At 37.9% G+C, this 25,815-nt stretch overlaps 1 protein-coding gene across 1 annotated transcript in view; it reads left to right on the top strand.

The window, feature by feature from the left end:
• The first annotated feature begins 996 nt into the window (after positions 1-996).
• Positions 997-25,815, top strand: part of LOC124612736 — a 130,873-nt gene continuing 106,054 nt past the window's right edge. Inside the window, exons 1-3 of the mRNA XM_047141114.1 lie at positions 997-1,089; positions 4,957-5,166; positions 14,399-14,588. Of these exons, the coding sequence (XP_046997070.1) occupies positions 5,156-5,166; positions 14,399-14,588 (201 nt within the window). The 5' untranslated portion in view covers positions 997-1,089; positions 4,957-5,155. The remainder of the gene's footprint in view (positions 1,090-4,956; positions 5,167-14,398; positions 14,589-25,815) is intronic.

Genomic DNA, 25,815 nt, shown 5'->3' with positions numbered 1-25,815 from the left:
AAAATACAACGTGGTGATACTGCCGAGTATAGCGCAATATGTACAATTTGCACACACATAACACCTTAAGAGAATTAAAATTGAAAAATAGGTGTTTCCTTGCCAGAAAATGCAAAAGACGATACCAACTTTCGCGTCCCCCATATGCATCCGCCACTGGGCTAAACTAACGGCTGTGACATGATGTTACATGACAGACAGTGTAAATATGGCCTGACATGACAGTGCCCTAACAGCCAGTGTGAATTGTCTTTTGGCATTCTACTTGGTGAAATGTTTCTCATTAATATTTCGGTAAGTTGCGACGATATCAGCTCTCTTGTTTTCCACAAAGTTCTTATAGCCCATGACGATATTCTCAAGGCAGTTGTTCTGCCAAGTTAAACACTTCTCAGTCATATTTGCAGTAGAAGTTTCCAGAAACGACAGCAAGATGAACTGAATATCGCAACTTTATGGCACAAAGATATTCTATTTGCTTTGTGTACTCAACTTAATGAGAACGCTGTCCCAGGGATAACTTACGGGAAAATAATATGTCTTCATACAATAAGCAGCAGTTATACTGTAGTTAGTCCATTCCTGGAATAACTATCATTGGCTTTATCTCGCGATCGTACAACTGGTACTAAATGGAAGAGAAATATTCAAGTCGACAAAAAACAAGTGCAATGCAAAAAAAGTAATAAAATAAAGACTAATAGTACGCAAAATCACAATATCCACTACTGTAATATGACTGAGCAGGGCGAAAATAGGTCAATGTCAGATGTTTGCAGATGACGACACCGTTTCTCCCACGAAAGTCAACGCCAAACCTTCTTCCAGAGAAATCTTGACATTGTTGATGTGCCGTTCCGTTGACGGTCTATGTGAATGCCGTTATTTTAAATGCAGTGTGGTATGTTTCGACGTTCCGTTCCGTCCAATGTGAATCGATCCTTACAACGAGTGTCATTTGGTAAACAGAAGGCGCCATTTTGATTCGTGATTAGACTGTCACTTGTGTATCGTCTGTGTTTTGTTATTCAGTCGACGAAGTATATATACCTTATTTCCTACGCAGACGCGAAAGGCAGGAATTCGAAGGTGTACAGAGATTATTCTTTTATTACAGTTTATTGACTATATTTTTTTGAATGTAGATGACGAATTTCCCTTAAACTATGTAAAAATTTCAATCGTATGCATATATTTGCTGTAATACATAAATAAAGCATTTTATGCCAAGGATTAACAAAACTGGTGATTGAATCCATTGCGATAAATTATAACTGTGTGAAATACTGACCTGCGGCATTGATGATGGCGAGACATCTTTGACGTGTTGCGCGTACACGTACTAGCATGTTTGACAGCTATTCTGTACAATAGACCAAATTCTTTCTTTTTTATGAGATGAACTTCAGCTATTCAAAAATTCCACAGTGCCGCCCCATTAAGACATTTTATTTATAGAAATATACACAATCACACAATGTGAGTTGTGTAAATTACGACAGTAACACTGATTTTATAGAACGCGCCAATTGAAGCATGACAAGCAGCATTTCCCAAACGTAAATTATTTACAATATTACACAGAGGATGATGAAACGCACCGTGTTTTCTGCTAAACTCACATTTGTGAGATTAATGCCGCGGTTGTATTCGAGTTCATCTTTTTGTTGGATTATTCCCCTGTCAGTGTACTTTTTCTGAGGGACTCAGGTCATTTTCGTAAATGAGTGCGTAGGTTGTTTTTTAGATGGCTAACATTTTTATGACTGCAGTTTTCTCCACTCAATGGATACTGTAATAGTCGCAAACTGTCTCGTGTAAAACAAGCAAATGTGCTACCAAAGCATTCAAATTTTAATATTTCGTTCAAACTCGTTACCGGTTTTTGCCAATTGCAATTTTTTTTTTAATTTCTAATATAATCCAAAACGTTATACAGATGTAAAAAACTGTGCATCATGTCACACTGACGTGTCACCAATAGGACACTGATTTAATATGTTGGAACATTTTCCTCTTCACTTTTGTATGCAAAACACGATAAGACATGCCCCACACTTTCATCCACTCATGGTTCGCCTATTGTATTTCCATTTGTGAAAATTTACGTGCACATCTACATCACATATTCCATTAGTTTCATATAATCCAAGTGAATGAAATAACAGAAAGCCAACAAATTTAACCTATTGATTTGTGTGGGAGCATTGTACCTCTTACATTTATGTTTATCATTGTATTAGGCTATCACCAACTTTGGGTCAGTTATTTTCGTCTGTTTAATTTAGAGTACATCTATAATGCTGTATGTAAAATTATTCAAGTGCTTTGTTTGAAGTATTAGACATAAACAATAGCTGTACAGCCAAAGAGGAAGAGAGTGGTCCCTCCCCCCCCCCCCCCCCCCCCGCTCCCTTTTTTTCCAAAGTAGCAGTGACTGCTTTTGCATGTTGATATAATTTCTCTTTTCCACAGCCCAGGAGGTTTACTTTCATAAAGGGATTTATGGAACATGATGTATGATGAATGAATGAATTCTAATTTTATACTTTTAGGTTTCAGTTTAAGCTCAGGTCACCATTCTTATGAGATTATGATTCATAACTAGGGAAAAAAAGTCTGTTATGGTGAGCATAAAGGAAAAAAAGCTGCAACTTTTTTATGCACCCTATATGACATGGTCTCTGTAGTGCCAACCATGCTGTTGAGTTATTTGCACATTTATTCTCAACAACGGATGTTGCTCTGCCAGAGAGACAAGATAGATAAAGTTATTGCTTATGTACTGATATTTATAGTGAGAAGTGTGCACTCTTTTAATTTGACATTTTAAGTATTTCAGTGGGTATCACTGGTTATTCGTTAACTTCACCACCATTTAGGGGTTCATTATTTTATATAATTCCTGTGTGGCATTTTAGGTGTAATATGAGCATTGCTCTAGGATTATATCAGCACCCTCATCATCAAATAACACACTGTGAAGGAAGCTTATGTATATGGCTGACCGTTTCCGATGCGTTTGTTAAGAATTCCACATTCATCAAGTAACAGGTGACAATATATGAGAATTCCCCATTCACCAAGTAACAGATGGCAGGATATGTATGCAGTTTTGAGCCAAAGTCTTAAATTGTTCATTAGAACTTGGAGACCCTTCAGAGATTGACATTTTGTTTTGTTGTACTTACTCAGATCACAAAAACATTGTAATCTAACAATATCATGTTACATAAATCTTGTAGGCACAAGTGCCATGATAGCATTCATTATTTGGATAATTTTTCAGATTTTATTTGTTATTCTCGATACGCTGAAGCCTAAGTTGTTTCACATTCAGAGAGCTTTTCCCATTGACCCATATTTCTCACTAACTACTTCTTCTTCCTCCTTGGCACCTCTCCACTATTTTACTCTCTTATTCATCTCTATACCTCTTATGTTTCTGATGTGTTTGATGCCTGGTTTTTCAGTGTGTAGATTTTCTTGTTGGTATGAGTTCATATTACAAATGAAAACTTTAAATCTACAACATGTTATGTACCTCTTAGACTTGTGTAGGCAAAATAATTCAACAGAATATTGATGGGACACAGCAGTAACCAGCCACAAATTACTTTTTGATTACATTAGTAAAAAGCACCATTAGCACTTTTGAATTGATTTATACGAATTGATCATCAGACAACTTGCATGCTCTTGTTAAAATACATGTCTTGATGTTTTAACAAAAGTTTGTAAGTGATTTTTTTATTATTATGAATGTATCAATTTGAAATTTATAACAGTGCCTTTAATAACATCCCTTATCACATAAGTCATACTGCTTTTATAGTGTCATTATTTTATAAAATGTAATAATTAATATTTAAGTAGAAACATAGCAGCTGTAGTTTGTTTTTGATAGTTATACACTTTCCAGTAAATTTGACTCCTTTGAGACTTGTCATACAAATATATGCACTTTATTTCACATTTTCTCCTAGCTCCTCATATAACTGGCTGGGCAAGCCTATTCAAAGGTCAGAAACGGGCAAGAAGCATACCTCCTCCAACAGGAGTATGTCAGATAGTTTTATTCGATATTCAAAACAAAGCTTCAGGTTGAGGACAAGTGTGCCATTGATTGTAAAACTTATATACTGAAAATTTTTCTGTGAAATTTCTCTCTTGCCAATACCTCCAGGTTGTATGGAGCATGAGAAGAATGACTGTGAAAATGCCTCTGTGCATGATGTAATTAGTCTAATCTTCTTCTTGATCCCTATGAGAGTAATGTGTAGGTGGTTGTAATATATTCGTAGATTCATCACTTAAAGTTGGTGCTAGAAATGTTGTAAGAAGATTTTCATGGGATGTTTTGTGTCTTTCTTCATCTGCCAGGTCAGTTCTTTCAGCATATTTGACACAATCTTCAGTGGGTTGAACAAATTTGTGACCGTTGCCCTTCTCTGTGTATGTTCAATATCCGCTATTAATTCTGTTTGGTGTGGTTCCCGCACATTCGAGAGGATTTTTAGACAGTATTTCATTATAAGGTACTGCATCACCTGTGTAAAGTCTGAGATCACTATTAATACTGTCCCCTAGGTCATTAGTGTACAACATGAACAGCAAGGGTCCCAACACACTTCCTTCGGGCAGACCAGAAGTTGCTTCTACATCTGTCGATGATTCTCCATCTGAGATAACTTGCTGTGTCCTTCCTACCAAAAGACCCTCAAACCAATCACATATTTCGCATGAAATCCTATTTGATCATACTTTTCAGAATAAGCATAGACATGTCTTTGGACAGTGAGAAATACTGCATCTATCTGACTGCCTTGATCCATCGCTTTCAGTATGTCATGTGAGAAAAATGCAAGTTGAGCTTCACAGTACCATTGCTTTCATGATCCATTTTGGTTGGCATGAATAGGGTTTTTCTGTGTGAGATATCTCAATATGTTTCAGATCCAAATATGTTCTAAGATTCTATAACAAATGGCAAGGATAATGGATAGCAGTTTTGTGAATCAGTTCTGCTACCCTTCTTGTAGATGGGTGTGACCTGTGCTTCCTTACAACTAATGGGCACAGTTTTTTGTCTGAGAGATCTACAGCTGAGTATAGTAAAAAGCCACAAATTCAGTAACCTGATAGGGATTTCATCATGCCTAAGAGGTGGGTTCAATTTTAACATTTTCAGCTGTTTCTTAATGTCACAGACACTAATAATTTTGAATACTCTTTGAGAATAACTTGCTAGAGAAGAACTAATATATTTATGTATTCAAATTAATATTGTAGACAACCTGTAAATTCTGAAAGTACATTGCCATGTCTTTCCTTGTAACTAAATATGTTGCCTTAAAGAATTCTCCTGGGGGCTTCCATACAATTTCACTGAATTTATAACAAAGAAAGTACAGACATATGCAATATGTGCATAAATTATAGAAAAGCACTATGGACCATTTATTCAACCAGGCTATTTTTTTTAACTTGACTGTGCATATCCTATTGCTGTGGTTGTTTTAACAAGTAAATGCAGTTATTGCAAGTTCATTTTATATACGTCTAAAAATCTGATAGTAATAGATAGTCTACTTTGTTTTTGCATTTTTTGAAGTGCACAATTTTACAATTTCTGAACATTTCAAAGAAATTGCCAATATTTGCACCACTTTCAAATGTTATTAAGATCTGACTGGATATTTGTGCAACTTTGTTCACATAGTACTTCATTATAAATAACTCCATCAAATGCAAAAAGTATGAGAGTTCTGTTGACAATATCTGTGAGTTATTAATATAGAACATAAGCACAAAGAACCCCCTTCCCTGGGACAAGCCTGAAGTTACGTCTACTTCTGTTTATGACTGTCCATGCACAATAATGTGCTGCATACTCCCTACCAAGAAATCCTCAAACCAGTCACAAATTTTGTTTGATAACCTACATAATTGTACATCTGTCAATAAACACTGGTGTAAATGAGTAAAATGATTTTCGGAAACCAAAAAAATACTGCAGCCTCTTGATTGCCAGATCCATGACTTTCAAGACGTCATGTGACAAAAGTACAAGTTGTGTTTCGCATGATTGATGTTTTCAGAATCCATTCTGGTTGGCATGGAATAGATCATTTGGCATGATATACTTCATTATGTTAGAGCTCAGAAAATGTTTTGGAATTCTACAACAATAGTTTTGTTGTTCACATTTGCTACCCGTCTTGTAGATGGGTATGACCTGTGCTTTCTTTCAATCTTTGGGCACAGTTTTTTGTTCTACAGAATCTATGGTGTATTATGGTTACAATGGCAGGTAACTGAGCTTCAAATTCTGTATGGAATCAGTCAGTGATTCCATCATGCCCTCTTTAGTTCTAGTGACTTTGGTTGTTTCTCAACACATCTGTGGTACAAGAAGCCCATGGCGTATATCATCTGTTTCTTCCTTTGGAAAGTAACATTTGAAAATAGTGTTCAGGATTTCTGCATTTGCTTTGTTACCTTCAACCTAAATTCTTGTCATCCGTAAGTGTCTGGACACTGGAGCCACTGATATTGTTGACATATAACAAGAATTTCTTCAATTAGCGTCTTATGGGTGGGTTCACAGTAACGTTTTTTTTACTGTCATGGTCAACTTTGACCTAAAGCTGTTTATTCATACAAACTGTTGTTGCATTTTCAATGGCCATTATCTAGTTAATTAATGAAGAATTGTGTTTCAGATATTTTACAAGTTTTGACGTATTCCAAAGCACAATTTCTATATAACTCCACTTGACAGTGGCCACACTGCCAAAACTGCAATAGGGGTATATGAAAAAATAGTTTTAAAGTCAAAGGTAACCATGTCGTATCTGAATTTTGTGAGAGGTCTTTCAATAAGATTCTGCTACAGTAGTCATTGAGGGCTTCATGCCCTGCCCTCTTGACAGCCAAATGTGTTCCATTCAGCATCTCTCCATCTATACCCTTACATTATGTTTTACACCTTTTAGCAGTAGTTGCTGTTCTCTAGAAGTTTCTTTACAGTTCTGTATACCTGGGAGATCCCTCCCATCAAGAAGTGTTCTGTGAAGTAAACATCTATCGTGTGCATTCTTTTAAACTTGAACCACGGCTCTTTTAAATGTTTCTCTCTAGAGGTAAATGTTTGGTGTTCCTGTTTGAGATGTGACATAATTATATCTTTATCTAGATTACTGCCCATAGAATACCCATCCTGCTCTAACCTGAGCACGTGCTCTATTTCTAATGACCATGTTGTTGACAGACATTAAACTGTAATCATCCCTCTCATTTTTTACTTAATAATGTTTTACAGGATATTTTGTGACTCACACCACTTACGAAGCTATAACTATCCCAGCTGAATATCGGATGATTAAAGTCTCTTCCAATGATGACATTATGATTGGGGAACATTTGCACTAATGAAATGAGATTCCTCTACAGTTTTTGGCTACATGTGGATGGTACTTGATAGAAAGATTCAAATACAAGTTCATGCCCACCCTTGATAGTGTGTGTCTCCCATACAATCCTGCATCCAGCTTAAATTTAAGTCCTGGTTAATTTGAGTTTCATGTTTAACGCAAAAAATATATTAGGCTACCTCCATTTCCCATCCCCCTATCCTTGCAACACTCATTTAGATTCACCCCAAAGTCTCACTGATGACAAACAAGATTTTAGTCAGCTTCCTGTACATAGTTTCTTCAAGCAGTTTAAGAGACTGACTATAAGGTTAGGCAGAGTTATTTGCAGTTATTATATGCGGCAAGTAGAATATTAGTTTTCTGCCTGATAGTGCTAATCAAGAACAGAAACAGTAGCTTATGTTCACTTTTGAATTATTTTCCACAGTGAATTTCCCAGTGAGGATTGAATTTAATAGTGCAGCAGCCATTGACAACTTTAAAAAAAATAGCTTCGGCAATTTAGAACACTCTAAAAACTTGGAAATTTAGGAGATAGGACCCGGATAAGTTTAAACAACTGAACGTCACCGAGAGTTTCAAAAGGAGCATTAAACAATGAATGACTGAAATAGGTGAATGAAATATAGTAGAAGATAAATGGATAACTTTCAGAGAAGTAGTGCATAGAGGCAAGAGAAGAACAACTGAACGAATAAGGCAACGTGGAGTCGAAATCCTGGGTTAACACAGGATAAGTTAAATTTAGTTGATGGAATAAGTTATAAAAATGCAGGTGGCGTAGGAGAATACAGGCATCTAAAATAAGAGATAGAAATAAAGTGAAAAATGGGTAAGCAGGAATGGTTAGAGAGCAAATGCAGAGATTTAGATACAAGGGAAGATAGATGCAATTTATAGGAAAACTAAAAAAGGATCTGTATGACCATAAAGATCTCAGATGGAAAGCCATTAATAAACAAAGAAAAGAATGCTGAAAGGTGGAAAGAATATAAAGAGGAGCTTCCTTCCTTCCTATCAGGTGCCCTTTATTCAGCCAATGCTGGAGCAGGACTTGTATGGCATTTCTCCAGTTTCACAGAGAACCAACCTTGTCTGTATATAGGCTAATGTTATGGTGGGGTTGCCAGTCCCAAAGGCATTTTAAAGCTATTGCCAGCTCTCTCCTTCCATGGGGATGAATCTGTATACCACTTCTCTCTGTGTCCAGTGTAATCACATGGTCAACTGTGATGTCATTTTCGAAGTGTTGTGTATCTGAGTTGGGACAGGGAACTAGCTCAGTATTTAAATGGGTGTATGTGGAAAACTCCCTAAAAACCACATCTAGGCTGGTTGGCACACTGGTGTACATCACCATGTCCATTAAGTGGGCACTTTAACACACTCAGCCATCTGGGCAGGTATAGAACAGCTATATTAAGGAAATAAACTTCACGAAAATATGGAAGAAACAGTTGAGGAAGAAGTGGATATGTCAAACTGTGAGAAGAATTAGACAGAGCTCTGGAAGGCCAAAGTCGAAGCAAGGTATTAGGAGTAGAGGTTCCTTCAGAAATATTAAGATCCTTGGGAGAACCAACAATAACACAAGTTTTCCTCCTGGTATGCAGGATAGAATTGGGGATATTGAAGGGGCCTCAGTCCAGCTGACTGACTTTTGAATAAAATGAAGAAGTATAATTTCTTTAAAAAAATATCCAGTATTATAACGATCACTATGTTTAATATTGTTTCATAGTGTTAGTAGAGGAATTATTGGCAAAATTTAAACTAGTTGTAAATCACACTCTGGAGAAGTATGGGGCAAGTGGACTGAGAACAGAAAAGACTCAGCATGCTTTAATGATAAAATTTGGAGAATACTGAGGAGGCAGCAACTATTGCAATATTGCTACAAAAAAGAACATGGAAATGTTGACAGCTAGAAGTTAGTAAAAATGTGTGCATCTATAAAGAAGATCAATGTGCAAACCGTACAACAAACAACTCCCACCACCATACTCTAGTGAAAGATCTGTCTGAGAAAATTTTTATATAAAGTCATTAAATGGGTCAAAGGCTTCTATCCTGCCACTTGTCAACTGACCTTATGTGCTGAAGTTTTAAATTTAGCATTCACGGTGGATGATCATACAGAAATACTATCATTATACTGTCACAAAGACTTCAATTTGGAGGACATAATAATAGGCATCACTGTCATAGAAAAGTAACTGAAAGAATTGAAAACAAATAAGTAATCTGGTCCAGATGGAATCCCAGTTCAATTTTTCAGAGGTAATCTACAGTATTGGCACGTTATTGTGAATCTCCCACTAAGCGACTGGAAAAAGCACAAGTGATTCATTTGCATATGAAATGTAAAAGAATGGACCCACAAAATTACAAACCAGTATCCATTACATTGGTTTGCTGCAGAATTTTTGAGTATTTTCCACATCTACATCCATACTCTGCAAACCACCATGAGGTGCATGGTGGAGGGTATGCTCATTGTACCAGTTATTGGGGTTTCTTTCTGTTCCATTCACGTACAGAGGTGGGAAGAATGATTGTTTGAATGTCTCTGTGCATGCACTAATTATTTCAATTTGTGGGTGATTTGCAGGAGATTGTAGTAAATTGGTAGAGTCACCAATTAAAGCCAGTTCTTGAAACTTTGGTAGTAGACTTTCTCAGGATAGTTTACACCTATCTTCAAGAGGCAACCAGTTCAGTTCTTTCAACATTTCAGTGACACTCACCTGCAGGTCAAAGAAACCTGTGACTATTGGTGCTACCCTTCTGTGTATACATTAAATATCCCTTCTTCTAACTTAGAATATAATAAAACTCCCTGAGACAGAGAAACTCCAGTCCACAAATCAGCATGGATGTAGAATGTGTCACTCATGTGAAACTCAAGTTGCCCTTTTTGCGCATGATGTGCTGTGAACCTCGGATGAAGGGCAACAGGCAAATTCCATATCCTGGATTTCTAGAAAGTGCTTGACATGATGCTCCACTGCTGACAATTAAGGTTCGAGCACACAGAGTAGGTTTCCAGGTACATGAGTGACTTGAAGACAGAGTGTTCGTCGGAAACAAGGGTATTGTTAGAAGTCCCCTAGAGAAGTGTGATAGGGCCACTCTTGTTCTTTATATACCGTACATAAATGATCCAGTGGACAGAGTGAGTAGCAGACTGTGGCTGGTTGCTGAGGACACTATAGTGTACAATAAGTATGATTGTTGAGTTAATGTGGAAGGACACAGGATGACTTAGACAGGATTTCTATTTGGTGTGATGAATGATAGTAGCTTGCTTCCCATGTAAAAAAAGAAAGAAAGGAAAAGTAAGCTAATGCAGATGAGTGGGAAAAACTATCCTGTAATGTTCAAATACAGTATTAGTAATGTGCTGCCTGGCACAGTCACATCAATTAAATATTTAGGCATAATGTTGCAATGCAGTATGAAATGGAGCAGTCACACAAGGAAGGTAGTAGGGAAGACGAATGGTCGACTTAGGTTTATTAGGAAATTTTAGGAAAGTGTAGCTCATCTACGAAGGAGACTATGTATAGAACAGTAGTGCAATCCATTCTTGAGTACTGCTCAAATATTTTGGATGTCTTAACAGGTCAGATTAAAGGACGACATTAAAGCAGGCCAAAGGTGAACTGCTAAATTTGTTAATAGTGGGTTCAGTCAACATGTGTTATGGAGATGCTTCGTGAAGTCAAATGGGAATCACTGAAGGAAAGACAACATTCTTTTTGTGAAACGCTATTGAGAAAATTTAGAGAAACGGCATTTGCAGGTGACTGCAGAACGATTCTATTGCTGTCAGTGTACATATCACTTATGAACTGCAATGACAAGATAAGAGAAATTGGGGCTTGTACAGAGGCATCTAGACAGTTATTTTTCTGCCACTCCACTTGCAAGTGTAAAAGGAAAGGAAATGAATAGTGGTACAAGTTAACCTCTACCATGCACCCATATAGTGGTTTTAGAGTGTATGTGTAGATGTAGTTGATATCCAGATATTAGCCTACCACAGATGATTAAATAAAGACAATGAACTTAGGCCTTCTAAAATTATGACTGAGGCCCCTTGAGAGTGGACCACTTCATATGATACAGGTGAAGTACCCTCAGATTCAAGAATAATGTAATAATTCCAATTCCAAAAACGGCAAATGCTGACAGTTAAGAATACTACTGAAACATTAGTTTAATAAGTCATATTTGCAAAATACTGATACACATTACCTACAGAAGATACATGTTACAGGGTGATGATGTACTATTGGCCTCTGAAGACGAAACTAACCTACAGTGGCAAGTCAAAGCCTGGAAAGACTGCCTCGCAGAAATATGTCTGTGACAACATAAAGAAAATGCAGTACCTCACCACAGATGTAAATGATTCAGACACCATCAGAATAAATGCTGTTGACCTCCTAACAACAAGGACTTTGAAGTACCAAGGCTCAACCTTTGCTACCATGGAAATCTCAGTGCAGAAATCTGTATCCAATTGAGCAGGACTTGGTTCAAATGGTGCTCTGTGTCTTATGTACTCTGTGACCGGAAGTTTCTAGGCAGGCTCATGTTGAATGTATACCGATCTGCATTCTGTTCAGGTGTGCTGTATATGTTGAATGCTGGCTTTCAACAAACGAAGTGGAACAATAACTTGCTGACATGAAAACAAGGATGCTGTGATGGACATCTGGATTAACATTGCACAGCCATGCCACAAATCGTGAAGTTCGTAAGTTGTACCGAGCAGCGCCAATGGTAGACAGGGTGAAAGACATCTGTGATAGTAAGCGCATGTTCTTAGAGCAAACACACCAGTTGCAAAAACTGGTTTTCACCTTACAGTAAATGGTAAACAGCCAGTAGGATGATCTAGGCAGCAATGGCTTGACAACAGACACTGTCAGCGTGTGGAACAAATGTTAAGGAAGAAGAAGAAGAAGAAGATTATCTACAGAAAGTACTGGTAGAAGCCAATCTCGGAGAAGACCTGTTAGGGTCCTGGAGAAATGTAGGAATACACGAGATGGTATTGATGCTATGGCTTATCTTACAAGACAGACTGAAGCAAGGCAGTCATACGTTAATAGTGTTTATAGATTCAAAGAAGGCTTTTATGAATGTTGAAAGCATGAACGTGCATGCATGCACACGTGCATGCGCGCTCGCATGCGCACACACACACACACACACACACACACACACACACACACACACACACACACACACACACACACAGAGAGAGAGAGAGAGAGAGAGAGAGAGAGAGAGAGAGAGAGAGAGAGAGAGGGGGGGGGGGGGGATGCTATGTAAAAATCTAAGTAGGTGCCGCATGTTTTCTTTGTTCTTAAAATGTGCCACAAAGTAATTTTATTTTTAAATATTTTTCAGTGTTTCCTTGCTCCTGTCACGTACATCTAGTAAAAGATAACAAACACATAGAGACTACAAAGTACATTACGCTAAGCATTTTGAAAGGGAGTGGTAGTTCAGGTAGATGAAATAAAACTTAAAAGATTTGCCAATGATGTAATTCTGTTAGAGATGGCAAAAGGTTTGAAAGATTAGTTGAATGGATTGTATAGTGCCTTGAAAAGAGGTTTTAAGATAGATGTCAAGAAAAGGGAAAACAAGGACAATGACATGTAGCCCAATTAAATCCAGTGTTGCTATGGAAATCAGATTAAAAAATTAAAGACTTGAAGTAGTAGACAAGTTTTGTTATTTTCACAGCAAAATAACTGACAACAGCAGGTAGACTGACCATAACAGGATAAAATTATCCAGAGAAAGACAAATATGATAACACTGAGTATGAGTTTCTTTCTAAGGAAGTCGTTTCTGAATGAATTTTTTGGCCTTGTCGTATATGGAAGTCAAATGTGGACAATAACCAATACAGACAATAAGAGAATGGTAGCTTTTGAAATGTGATGCTACAAGAGAATGGTGGAGATAAGATAGACTGAATAGCTAGTGAAGTGGTACTAAACTGAAGTGTGGGAAAAAGAATCTTAAGGTACACAGAAGAGAAAGAGGGAGTAAGCTGATTATTGATCACATCCTGAAACAGTATGAAACAGTTAATTTGGCAACTACGGGAAGTGTATGGGAATAAAAATTGTAGAGAGAGGCCAAGACTTGACTACAGTAACCAGTTTGATGTGGATGCTGGCTGCAGTAATTATGCAGAGATGAAGAGATGTGCACAGGATGGATTAGAATGGAAAGCTGCTGCACACTTGTGGCTGGACTGAAGACCACAGCAATGTATTGTAAAAGCAGTTGTAAATTGGTAGTCAAATCTTGAAAATAAAAAACATGAAGCATTTACATCCAAGTCATAAAAGGAAAATAATGTATAACAGAAACTCAATGGCTCAATCAGGGTGTTGTGAGAGAACTTACAGGGAGAATATTAGGAATAGACGTACAAAGTGAACGGTATAAACAAATTTCCTCTACATTTTGAAGACTGATTTCCCTGAAACAAATAAGAATAAAACTAAGCAGAAGCATGGCCAAGGAATTGATGAAATTGGCGTTAAAGTATTTTGTACTTTGGAGAGAAATATTCAAGTAATTTGGAAAATTCAGCATTCATATTGATTTAGGAGACAGCTAAAAGATCAAGCCCAGCCAGGCTAAGATACCAAATTTTGGTTCATTTTGTAAATGTCAAACTCACAGTGGAACTAACTCATCTTCTAGCTGTAACACATATAAACAGTATTTTTAGCATCTGAGCATTCTGTAAAACACAATAGTTTGTGTGCTACATGACTAACTGCAGACAATCAGTTTGGTTCAAACGGCTGATGATATGTCACTAGAATTTATAGCTGCTACATAAAACTTAAGATAATATGAAACAAGGCAACACTCTCTGAATTTATTCTATAAAGAAATATTGCGGCTTGTTCCAGAACTGACCTTGAGATGGATGACCATTCTTCCAGTACTGAAAGTGGAAGTGAGGAGGACATCATGGATATCCATAATTTGTGCCGTTTATGTGCAATCCGTGATACCTGTCTTATTCCACTCTTTGGATTTGAAGGAAAGCAGTATGGTCTTGAAGTGAAGATCAAAAAGTACCTAGGCTTACCAATAAAGGTAAATTGATCTATTTTTCTTACCTCATTTGACTTTTAAAAATGGAGCCTGTAAAATTAACTTCCAAAGAAATCTCACAAGTTTATTGTAAATTCATTAAAATCATTGAGAGACTTGAAAAAATTAACTTATGCGACAAATTTCAAATATTATATATACACCTGTCAGCATATATTTACAAAATCATTGTTAGTGAGAATCTGCATTGTGTATTTTTCGCCAGAGATGATTGATATGTGCTATGATGTGAAATCTGTCTGCAGTGAATTCAGTCAGTACAGTCACATTTATCTGTCTTGTAGGTCACAAAGTCTTACGGACTTACAGTACCACATAATTTATCTAGTCTGTTCAACTTAGTTGGTTGTCAGAGATAAGTAATGTCTGAATTTTTGTTAGTGTAAACAATAGCAATTATATTCTCAAATTTTCATCTGGATTCATTCTTCCATTTTTATACACATGTCCATTTGGAGTCCGGATAGCAAACACATCTTAGACTATCACTGACAGCATCTGCTGAAGACAACTGGATCAGTCAGTGTAACATTAAAAATAGAAACAAAATTTTTTCTGACCATGGGCTGTCAGAAACATATCTTCTTGTCAGCATATGTTCCTTGAACTTTGCTCTGTATATTTATTTGATGAAGTCATATTTTGCCAAAATTTTGTAACATATGCTTTATGAAACTTCCTGGCAGATTAAAACTGTGTGCCGGACCGAGACTTAAACTTGGGACCTTTGCCTTTCGCGGGCAAGTGCTCTACCAACTGAGCTACCAAAGCACGACTCACGCCCCATCCTCACAGCTTTACTTCTGCCAGTATCTCGTCTCCTACCTTCCAAACTTTACAGAAGCTCTCCTGCGAACCCTGCAGAACTAGCACTCCTGAAAGAAAGGAGTTCTCCAGGATTCGCAGGAGAGCTTCTGTAAAGTTTGGAAGGTAGGAGATGAGATACTGTCTGAAGTAAAGCTGTGAGGACGGGGCGTGAGCCGTGCTTGGGTAGCTCAGTTGGTAGAGCACTTGCCCGCGAAAGGCAAAGGTCCCGAGTTTGAGTCTCGGTCCGGCACACAGTTTTAATCTGCCAGGAAGTTTCATATCAGCCCACACTCCGCTGCAGAGTGAAAATCTCATTCTGGGGGCATATGCTTTATATTTGTTAGCTGTACTTGTCTATTATTTTATACTCTCTTTTGTATTTCTGAAGCTTTATTAACTAAGTATGTCAATTATGCATTCATTATGCAATTAATGAAACAGCTAACAAGTGGCTCACATCATCATTCACAGATGACTCTCAAAAACATGCTCCATTGGGGGTTGATAGTGACATAGGAGGTTCACAATTCAGAAGGCAACAGGATGCTATATGCTTGTTACATCACGAGGAGGCACTGCCTGATAGCAAACATAGGCTCACCAGCTGCAGCACAGAAGCTGACAATAAGCTGGTCTGAGGAGCTCCTTCATTCATTCATTTGTTAATCAATCCATCATGTTCCATAGATTCTGTCAAGAAGTAGAACCTTCAGGGATGTGAACCATGAAGCATGTGTTTTTGGCGACATTTGTTTTACATGTATCAGGCCATGGTACAAGCCACATTTGTCTGCCTAACATTTTGTCTTCCAGTTCTGGAGACATTATCAGAGGTTTTAATGACTCAGAAAGCAGTTACAGACTCGAACAAGCTCAGCTAGCCGAGTTGTTTATGTATCCAGCTAACAGTCAGTTCATTATGTCATCAGACTGCTGTCTGAATTTGTAGAGTCATACCAACATGTTTTGTGACACTTTATTTAGTATTGAGGCCCACAAAGTGTCTAATTTCAATCTGTCTTCTTTTCCGTTAAAGTTGTTTCAGAATTTCTGTATTTCTGTGACCTGTCTGTACATCTTAGCAAGGTAATGATTCGATCCTTATAAATCTGTGCTACGAGAGAAATGAATTTGGTGGTTCCACAGTCCCACATTCTCCTGTCGCTGATTTACCCTTGTTGCCTATATGACAATTGCCGTTGTGTTCCTTATGATGGGTGTTAATGCTATTTTTTATGTAGTATGTACACTTGACAACATGTGAAAGGGATTTTATATACACCAGTTATGGCAAGAGGCAGGGCGAGGCCCTTTGGTTTTCACATGTTCATGCATCTTTCTTGTTGGTGCAAACATGATGTCAAAAGTGTGTCCTCTCAGTGCTCTTCAGATGCAATCTGTAATCTATTTTATGAATTGGAGGGAAACTTTCCCTTTAGTTGATTCTTTTTCTTCAGAATGTATCAGATCATATTGGGTGTAGTACTCTAAATATCTCTTTGTTAGAGTAGCCATATCTTCTTATGGCAGTTCTTCAATGGTTGAGCTCATCCTCATCCTCCAAGTACATGAGACTCACAGATTCTTTAGCATGGTCCACCAATGTGTTGATAACTCCTCTTTTCCATTGGGGAAAGTGACTGGAATTTTAGTGAAGGTACCTATCCATGTGAGTGGGCTTTCTGTAGGCTCCTTGCCCTAAAATTCCATCTGGTTCTCGAAATATCTGTACACCCAAAAATGAAATTTAATCTTCATTCTCTTTTTCCTTAGTGAACTTCATATTAGAATTAATATCATTCAGATAATTTAGGAATTATGAGAGGTCTTCTTCTCCATGAGGCCTTGTAACGAAAGTATCATCTGTGTACCAAAACCAACATTGGAGTTTCTTCTTAACCATCTGAAGGGCTGTTGCTTCAATATGTTTGTTTGCATGGCCATCTTCCGCAGCAGCTGTTAACATCTGTTACCGGTTACTATACGTTATCCGTCTTGAGCTGACTGCAGATTATTATTATTATTATTATTATTATTATTATTTAAATTAGTTTTGCTTTTATTTACAAAGCATCTTCCATGGTTATTCTGTAAATTGGATACATACATTTGTACATTTTTTGATGTCAGTGTTTTCTTTATAAAGTTGGTCTGCAAGCTACTGCTAGACTGCAGTCAGCTCAAGATGGATAACAAATGAAAAAATGGTTGGATCCAATTAAAGACATACTGTTTGTCCATTGTTGACAATTCGCATGGTGGCAGTTGGAAAACTGTAGGAGGTGTGCCTTGCTCCAACATTAGGACTGCTGAGAGGACAGAAGCAGTGAGGAGAAGGCAGCAAAGGCTGCTTGCTGCAATCTTGGCACCATTATCCTTAACAATGTGTGCAGTAATACTCTGCATGTAGGAGAACATAATGTTAGCAGTACACTGGAGACAAAAGGAATATCTTTCAACTAGTACTGATTTTCTTCTCTTCTGGCAGCACCAATAAAATTGTCGAGTTATCTTGGACAAGCAGTATGTGGCATCTTTCTGCATACATCAGCGTGAACAAATTCTCCTGGAACACAGACATGAGTTTGCAAATTTGATCTAAGTACTTTCCTGTATAGTTTATCATCCTGACATGATTCACAAAGGAATTTCTGTAAAGTGTTTAATTTTAATGTGGACTCAAATCAGAGTCATCCATTATCTTCAAGTTCTCAAAGTTTACATCGCCCAACTTCCTATGTCAGAACAGAGCTAAATCAAATGGTGCACAGTTTGCTTGTCCAATATTTTCTATGCAAGACGACATTCTGTAACACAGATTCTCAACTTTTATATCAGTTGCCACTGGTCTCTTACTAAATATCTCAATCTTGTTGTTGTTTAAATGATGACTAACTGAAACCCTCAGCTGCCGACAGGTGTTGTTGATATACCTCGATGTGGACAGCTGAAAATGTGTGCCCCGACTGGGACTCGAACCCGGGATCTCCTGCTTACATGGCAGATGATCTATCCATCTGAGCCACTGAGGCCACAGATGAATAGCGTGACTGCAGGGACTTATCCCTTGCACGCTTCCCATGAGACTCACATTCCCAACTGTCCACAATTCTATATATGTAATGTACCTTATAGACATTTGCCCATCCACTCATTACTCGCGCACGCTTTGGTGATTCCCGTAAGAGTTTGGGCAACCTTGTTGTTGTTGTTGTTGTCTTCAGTCCAGAGACAGGTTTGATGCAGCTCTCCATGCTACTCTATCCTGTGCAAGCTTCTTCATCTGCAAGTAATGCTGCAACCTATGTTCTTCTGTATCTGCTTAGTGTATTCATCTCTTGGTATCCTTCCAAGATTTTTACCTTCCATGCTTCGCTCAAGTACCCTTGATGCCTCTACTACTGAAAAGGCCGCTACCCCTCTTCGGGAACAACTCGTTTGTCTGGCCCCTCAACAGAAACCCCTCTGTTGTGGTTGCAACTATGGTACGCCAATCTGTATCACTGAGGCATGCAAACCTCCCCACCAGCGGCAAGGTCCATGGTCCATGGTTCATGGTGGGGGGATTTCAATATTATTGTTGTTAAATGTGATTCCTTAAATCTTTACTGGCTGCTGTTCCCACTGAAAAAAGCTTTGTTTCTCAAACCAGTAACATGTGATCTATCCTCCACTTTGTGGGGTACACCACTTTCTAGCATGTTTAACTTGACTGATTCAATACCTTGAGCATAGACAACTCATCAATCTGTGACAGACATTGCTCTTCTTTCAGTAACTTTGCTGTTAAATTATTGTAAGTCTTCCTGTTTTCATTATAGAACCCCAAGCTGTAACTAGTGTACCATATTTCACTGAAAGTCCACTTGAAAATTTGACAATTTTGTCAGTATTTCACACTGGTTCACGGTCTGCAAGAGACTGAGCTAATGTTTCAATTTTACTAAAATGTTGCAAAATAATATCACACTGCAAGGTTTTATAATTAAAGTACTGATGTTTCAATGTAACTTTATTTACTGTAGATTTCAATTTGTAAATTATCTAATTCCTCATTCCATTAGCTCTAGAACAGGACACAGCAGTTAGCAGCAACTGGTCAATTTCCAAATTTCCATACCAGATTAAGGAAAAGAACTTTACTTTTCCATTAAGCTCACCACATCAACTGGCCACACTGTATTTCCGGCAACAACATCCAGCAGTTTCTCAGCATGAGAGAGAATTTTCGTGTGACATTTTGATAAATGAAAATTGCTTCTACCAAATTTTTGGATACCGAAAAACTTTGTTGTATCAATGTTTTCCAGTTTTCGCTTTACAAGTGTGTATGCTAAGGTTGAGTCTGGATCCTCAGTTAGTATGCTTGCATCATCAGTGAACTTTAAAAATTCTGAATCACCTTGTAAGCACCCTCATACAAGAATGATAGTAGAAGTGATCCATAAAATTGTCGTCCAATATCCTTGAGATCTATTTGTTGTAGAATCTTAGAACATATTCTGAACTCAAACATAATGAGGTATCTTAAACAGAATGATCTCCTCAATGCCAGCCAGCATGGATTTCGAAAACGTTGATCATGTAAAACCCAACTCGCATTTCTCTTACAGACACACTGAAAGCTTTGGATCAAGGTAGTCAGATAGATGCTGTATTTCTTGATTTCCAAAAAGCATTTGACTCAGTACCACACCTATGCTTAATGTCAAAAGTACGATCGTATGGGGTATCAAGTGAAATTTGTGACTGGATTGAGGACTTTTTGGTAGGGAGGATGCAGCATGTTATCTTGGATGGAGAGTCATCGTCAGATGTAGAAGTAACTACAGGTGTGCCCCAGGGAAGTGTGTTATGACCATTGCTGTTCATGTTGTATATTAATGATATTACAGTCAATATTAATAGTAAAATCTGGCTTTTGCACTTATCTATAATGAAGTGCAATCTGAAAGAAGCTGCAAAAATATCAACTCAGATCTTTATCAGATTCCAAAGTGGTGCAGAGGTTGGCAACTTGCTTTAAATGCTCAGAAATGTGAAATTCTGCACTTCACAAAATGATAAAACATAGTATCCTGTAACTGTAATATCAATGAGTCATAGCTGGAACTGACCAACTCATACAAATACCTGAATGCAACACTTTGTTGGGGTATGAAATGGAATGATTACATAGGCTCAGTCGTGGGTAAAGCAGGTGGTAGACTTTGGTTTGTTGATAGAATATTGGGGAAGTGCTATCAGTCTACTAGGGAGATTGCTTACAAATTACTTGTGCAACCGGTTCTAGAATATTGCTCAAGGGATCCATACCAGATAGGACTAACAGGATATATTGAATGTATACAGAGAAGGGCACCACAAATGGTCACAGGTTTGTTTGATCTGTGGGAGAGTGTCACAGAGATACTGAAGGAACTTAACTGGCAGGTTCTTGAATACAGATGTAAACTATTCCGAGGAAGTCTATTAACAGAGTTTCAAGAACCAGCTTTAACTGATGGCTCTAGGAATATACTACAAACCCCTACATATTGCTCTCTTAGGAATCATGAGAATAAGATTAGAATAATTACAGCATGCACAGTGACATTCCAACAATCACTCTTATGTGAATGGAACAGAAAGAAACCCTCATAACTGGTACAATGGGATGTACCCTCTGCCATTCACCTCACAGTAGTTTGCAGAGTATAGATGTAGATGTAGAAAGTCACTAGAAGATCATTTATAGAAGTTAACTGCAAAACAGACCTTAATATTGAACCTCGTGGCTCTCAGCACCCCACACGGTAGGTTCTCTCACAAGGTAATTCTTCTCATTTAGCTCTTCTGGCATTTTATTTGTGAGGTTTTGTATTTCTTTCTCTGTGAATAATCCTTTATGATCCCCAGACTGAGAGCCTGTTCACTGGCTCTACCCAGTTAAATGATCAGTATTCTCTTATAGGTCACTTTCTTACAACCTCTGGAAAGACTGGAAGGAGTGCCTTAGATCTGTAATTAGAGGAGGTTTGCTTTTCTCCAACTTTTTGGATGAATGTTGTTACAGCTTATTTGTGTGTGTCAGGATATGTACCCATAGTAATTGATTAATTATGAAGACAACTTAAGGGTAATCTTATCTACTTCTACGTCACACTCCACAAGCCACCTCATGGTGTGTGTCTGAGGGTACTTCTGGTACCTGTTCCACGTGCAAATGATGCATGGGAAGAATTGTTGTTGCTAAGCTTCTGTGTTGGCTCTAATTTCTCAAATTTTCTCATCTGTTCATTATGCGAGATGTATGTGGAAGCATGTAATGTGTTGTCTGATTCCACGCGAAAAGTACTCTCTTGAAATTTCAGTAGTAAAACTCTCCCAATGCACAATACTTCTCTCGTAACATCTGCTGATGGAGTCTGTTGAGCTTCTCGGTAACACTCTCACATCGAGTAATTGATTCTGTGACTAAATGCACTGCTCTGAGTCAGTCCTCTGTATCTCTTCTATCAGTCCTACTAGGCAGGTATCCTTTATTGCTGAACAACAGTCAAGAACTTTTCAAACAAGCACCTTCTAAGCTACTACAGTCATGGATATGTTACATTTCCATAAGATTCTTCCTATTAATCTCAGTCTGGCATCTGCTTTTCCTACTGTTTGTTGTATGTGGTCATTCCACTTAAGGTCACTCTGGATATAGTATGTTCACTCACACATCACATACCCTCAATTCCATCGTGAAGGAGAGTCTTCATGGATGTGGACTGAGTCAAGCCAGAGTCTTAACAGTGAGAAGTGACCCCTGCTGGCTACGTCTGTAAAGCATACTGACATCCAGGCATGACGAGTGCTAATCGTTCAGACTGATAATTATGGTAATTACTTGTAGATTAGGAGAAGAACAGCTTCTTTGAAAAAAAGCCACTGCTAACTCCTCCTGTGCTACTCAGAAGCCGGTTTTATGCAGTATTTCAAAGCATATATATAACTCTGCACAGACCAATCTCAAGCTATCTGTGTACTGGCAAAGTCTGGGTGCACCTACTACAAATAAGTGCAGATATTCCTGACTGAGCGCAATGTACAGAACAACATTACATCAGTATTTAATTCATTTTGAGTCTAATAATTATAGCAAACCTATGCCTAAAATATGACAACAAACAGTTGAAGAGGTTGACAGTGTTTAGTTGTTGGACTTAAATAATAAATTCTGGACATAAATAATAATAATAATAATAATAATAATAAATAATAAATTCTGCTGGGAACAGTATATCATGGAACTGCTGAAGTACCAAAACATAAGCTGAGCTTAATTTTTCTGACTCTAAATATGAATTGTTTGTGGTGTGAACTGAAGGATGCCCTGCAGAGGTCTGTTCGAGGAATTGGGGATACTAATGTGTCTGCTTCCTAATACGTTTATTCCTTAGTCGAATTTGTCATGAATGATATATCTCTTTTTCAAGCTAACTGCTCAGTTTATGGGCTCAACACTAGACATTAGAATAATATTCATAAAGATTTTGTCACTTACTTGGGTCAAAAAGGTGTCCATTATAAAAGAACACATATTTTCAGTATCTTGCCAACATCCATAAAAAGTCTAACCACTAATGTAGTTCAGTCTAAAAGGGATATAAATAATTTATTGCTGCCCAATTCCTTCTACTCCATAGATAAATTTGTTTGTATAATCAACCGATGTGTATACATTATTAATAATACCAAATAATGATAGTGATATGATATGTAAAATCATCTGTACTTCTTCAGTGCAGTAATGTAGTCAGTGCAAGTAAGTGTTGTAAATTATAATCCGCGGAACATACAAATTACCAACTAACTGACTTTTCTTTCTGATGACATGTGGCTACAATAGCCAAAGAATTATCATTTGCACCTCAGTGTACTGACATTTACACATTATGTGACAAGTTTGTTATTACCTTTTCAACAAAAATATGTTGAAGAGTTTTTACTTATTCCATATCCATGAGGGGAATTTCATTTGGGATCTGTGAAACGTATCATTCAATCTCTGTGACTTTTGGATGATGATCTGTTATGCATAGCACACTTATTGATTACTTTTAGCTTTTTCAGTCTCCTGACATGAAAAGCTCATTTTTCTCATGGATGAGCTCCTGCTGTTTTGATGGAAAAGTCCAAATGTATTATGATTGTTATCCTTTCTACTGTTTTCTACTTCTTGTTACATTTATGTCTATAGTTATCTGGCTGCTCTGTTTTTCGAATACATTAACCTTAAATCCAGTGAAAATATTGCAAATCGCAGGGAATGGACTGAGAGTATTGTGACTGCACTGAATGCTTGTGGAAGTAAGTTGTGGAAGTAGGCTGTTACTGAAAACATTCAGATGTAGACCATGCAATGTGTGGTGTGACTGTGTGAGGGGCTACGCATGAGTCACACCTGTGTGTAATGGCTCCAACCTGTTCAGTGAATCATGAAGCTCTTCATTTACACATTCAGTGGAACACTCCATTGAGGGTTTGTCTCATCACACAAAGAGTGACAAAATCTTCACATCTGTGTGAGAAGCATTCCCTGCAAAGCTGCCTCTTGATATCCTCAAGTGCACAGTAGAGGTTATGCTCCAAACTGTTACCTGCACCGTTCCCCAGAGAGCCTAAATCACAGATGACACCACTGACCCCTGTACTTGGCTTAAAAATGCTAGTTACGTGCCATTTACTGCATAGGGAGTTCTGTAAAAGTTCAGACATGCCTCTCCAATGAGTACTCCACAGCCAAAGGACCTTCTTGGTCCTTTTAGCCATCTGACAACTACTAACCTTAGCTTGCACTTTTTTCCCAGTCTTGTCAGAGTGACCCTCAACTCCTTGGGTTTTCTGCACATTTTTGTCTACAGTCCCCAGAGCAGTGAAGCTGTTGGAGACACTAGACTGAAGCTAGTAGACTTGTAGCATCTGTTGAACTTCTGCCAGGTTAGACTAAAGTCCAATCATGTACACAGTTCCTAATTTTACTGCAGCCAGTTGCTGCTCTCAGGTGTGCTACCACCAGACCTGAGTGTTATGATCAGCTGCTCTTTCTCCATAATCGTGGAGTGATGGGCACGAGTACCACAGTGCCAAAGGTTAGCCATTTCTCCACACAAGCAGGTTGCCTCACAGTACCCAACATGAAAACAGAGTAGTCAGTCTCCACACCGTTGACCGCTTCTCATGACTGTGCAGTAGTTTGCACTCTTGTCCATTGTGATGATTTTTATTTATTTATTAATTTCTGTAAAGAATTTTTGTGCTAGCTGCTTAAGATTACATGATTTTATGTAGTTTCATTAAACAAAAGGAAGACTGATTTACGATACTGGGACACAAGTTATGGAAGAAGCTCGTATATGGAATATAAGAGATTGAATTAGCTTAATATTGATTACTAAATATCTTCCACAAGATGATGTTTCTTATATGCGATTCAAGTGCTATTACAACAGACTAAGATGAGATTAAGTTGTATTCAGCAAACAAGTACAAAGTGGACAAACTTCCAAAATATGCCAAAGCAGTTTATTATTTTTGTCCTCTAACATGATGAAAAGTTCACAGTGCTCTATATAAATAGTACTTTAGAAAATACTGACTATTATTTACATACTATAAGTACATAGCTGTGTTTTGCTCGGAACTCTTGACTGTTATCATTAACTGACAATCACTGTAAATGTATTTTTGCAGCTGCAAATGCAAGAAAACAAAACTTGTAATTAACTAAATCTCCCTGTATGTGTGGTTGCTCAAATGGCTCTAAGCACCATGGGACTTAACATCCGAGGTCATCAGTCCCCTAGACTTAGAAACTGCTTAAACCTAACTATCCTAAGGACATCACACACATCCATGCCGGAGGCAGGATTCGAACCTGCGACCGTAGCAGGCGCACGGTTCCAGACTGAAGCACCTAGAACTGCTCGGCCACAGCAGCTGGCGTATGTGTGGTCACAGTGTCTTTGCAACTAGACACAATGCATCTGCATGTGGTTCTTCATTAGCGGGTACAGTGCATTGTGCCATTGTGAGAGGCAGTAATAATTGAATCTGCTAGACAATGACTCAAAAGTTTCACCATTACTGCTAGATATATTTTGTGGGGGTTCAGTTTCATTTGGTTTGCTAATTTTGTTTGTTTGTAAGTTAATAATGTTCCAAATTGTTTTGCCTTAAAAATCTGCAAGTGCTTTTGAAGTCTGAGCAAAGTGCATGAGTTTCTGATTGATCATAGCATCTCTGGTAAAGAAGCCTAGACTCATATTATGGGTTTGAAAGGCTTTCCTGCAGGGGGAGGGGAGGGGGGGGGAGTTTGAATAGTGATCACAGGCTGCTTGTTGCCACTCTGAGAAATTATCTATAAGAAAAGGCA

Source organism: Schistocerca americana, chromosome 4 (assembly GCF_021461395.2).
Source record: "Schistocerca americana isolate TAMUIC-IGC-003095 chromosome 4, iqSchAmer2.1, whole genome shotgun sequence".
NCBI lineage: Eukaryota > Metazoa > Arthropoda > Insecta > Orthoptera > Acrididae > Schistocerca > Schistocerca americana.
The sequence above is the reverse complement of the archived record's forward strand: the minus strand, read 5'-3'. Positions and strand labels throughout refer to the sequence as shown.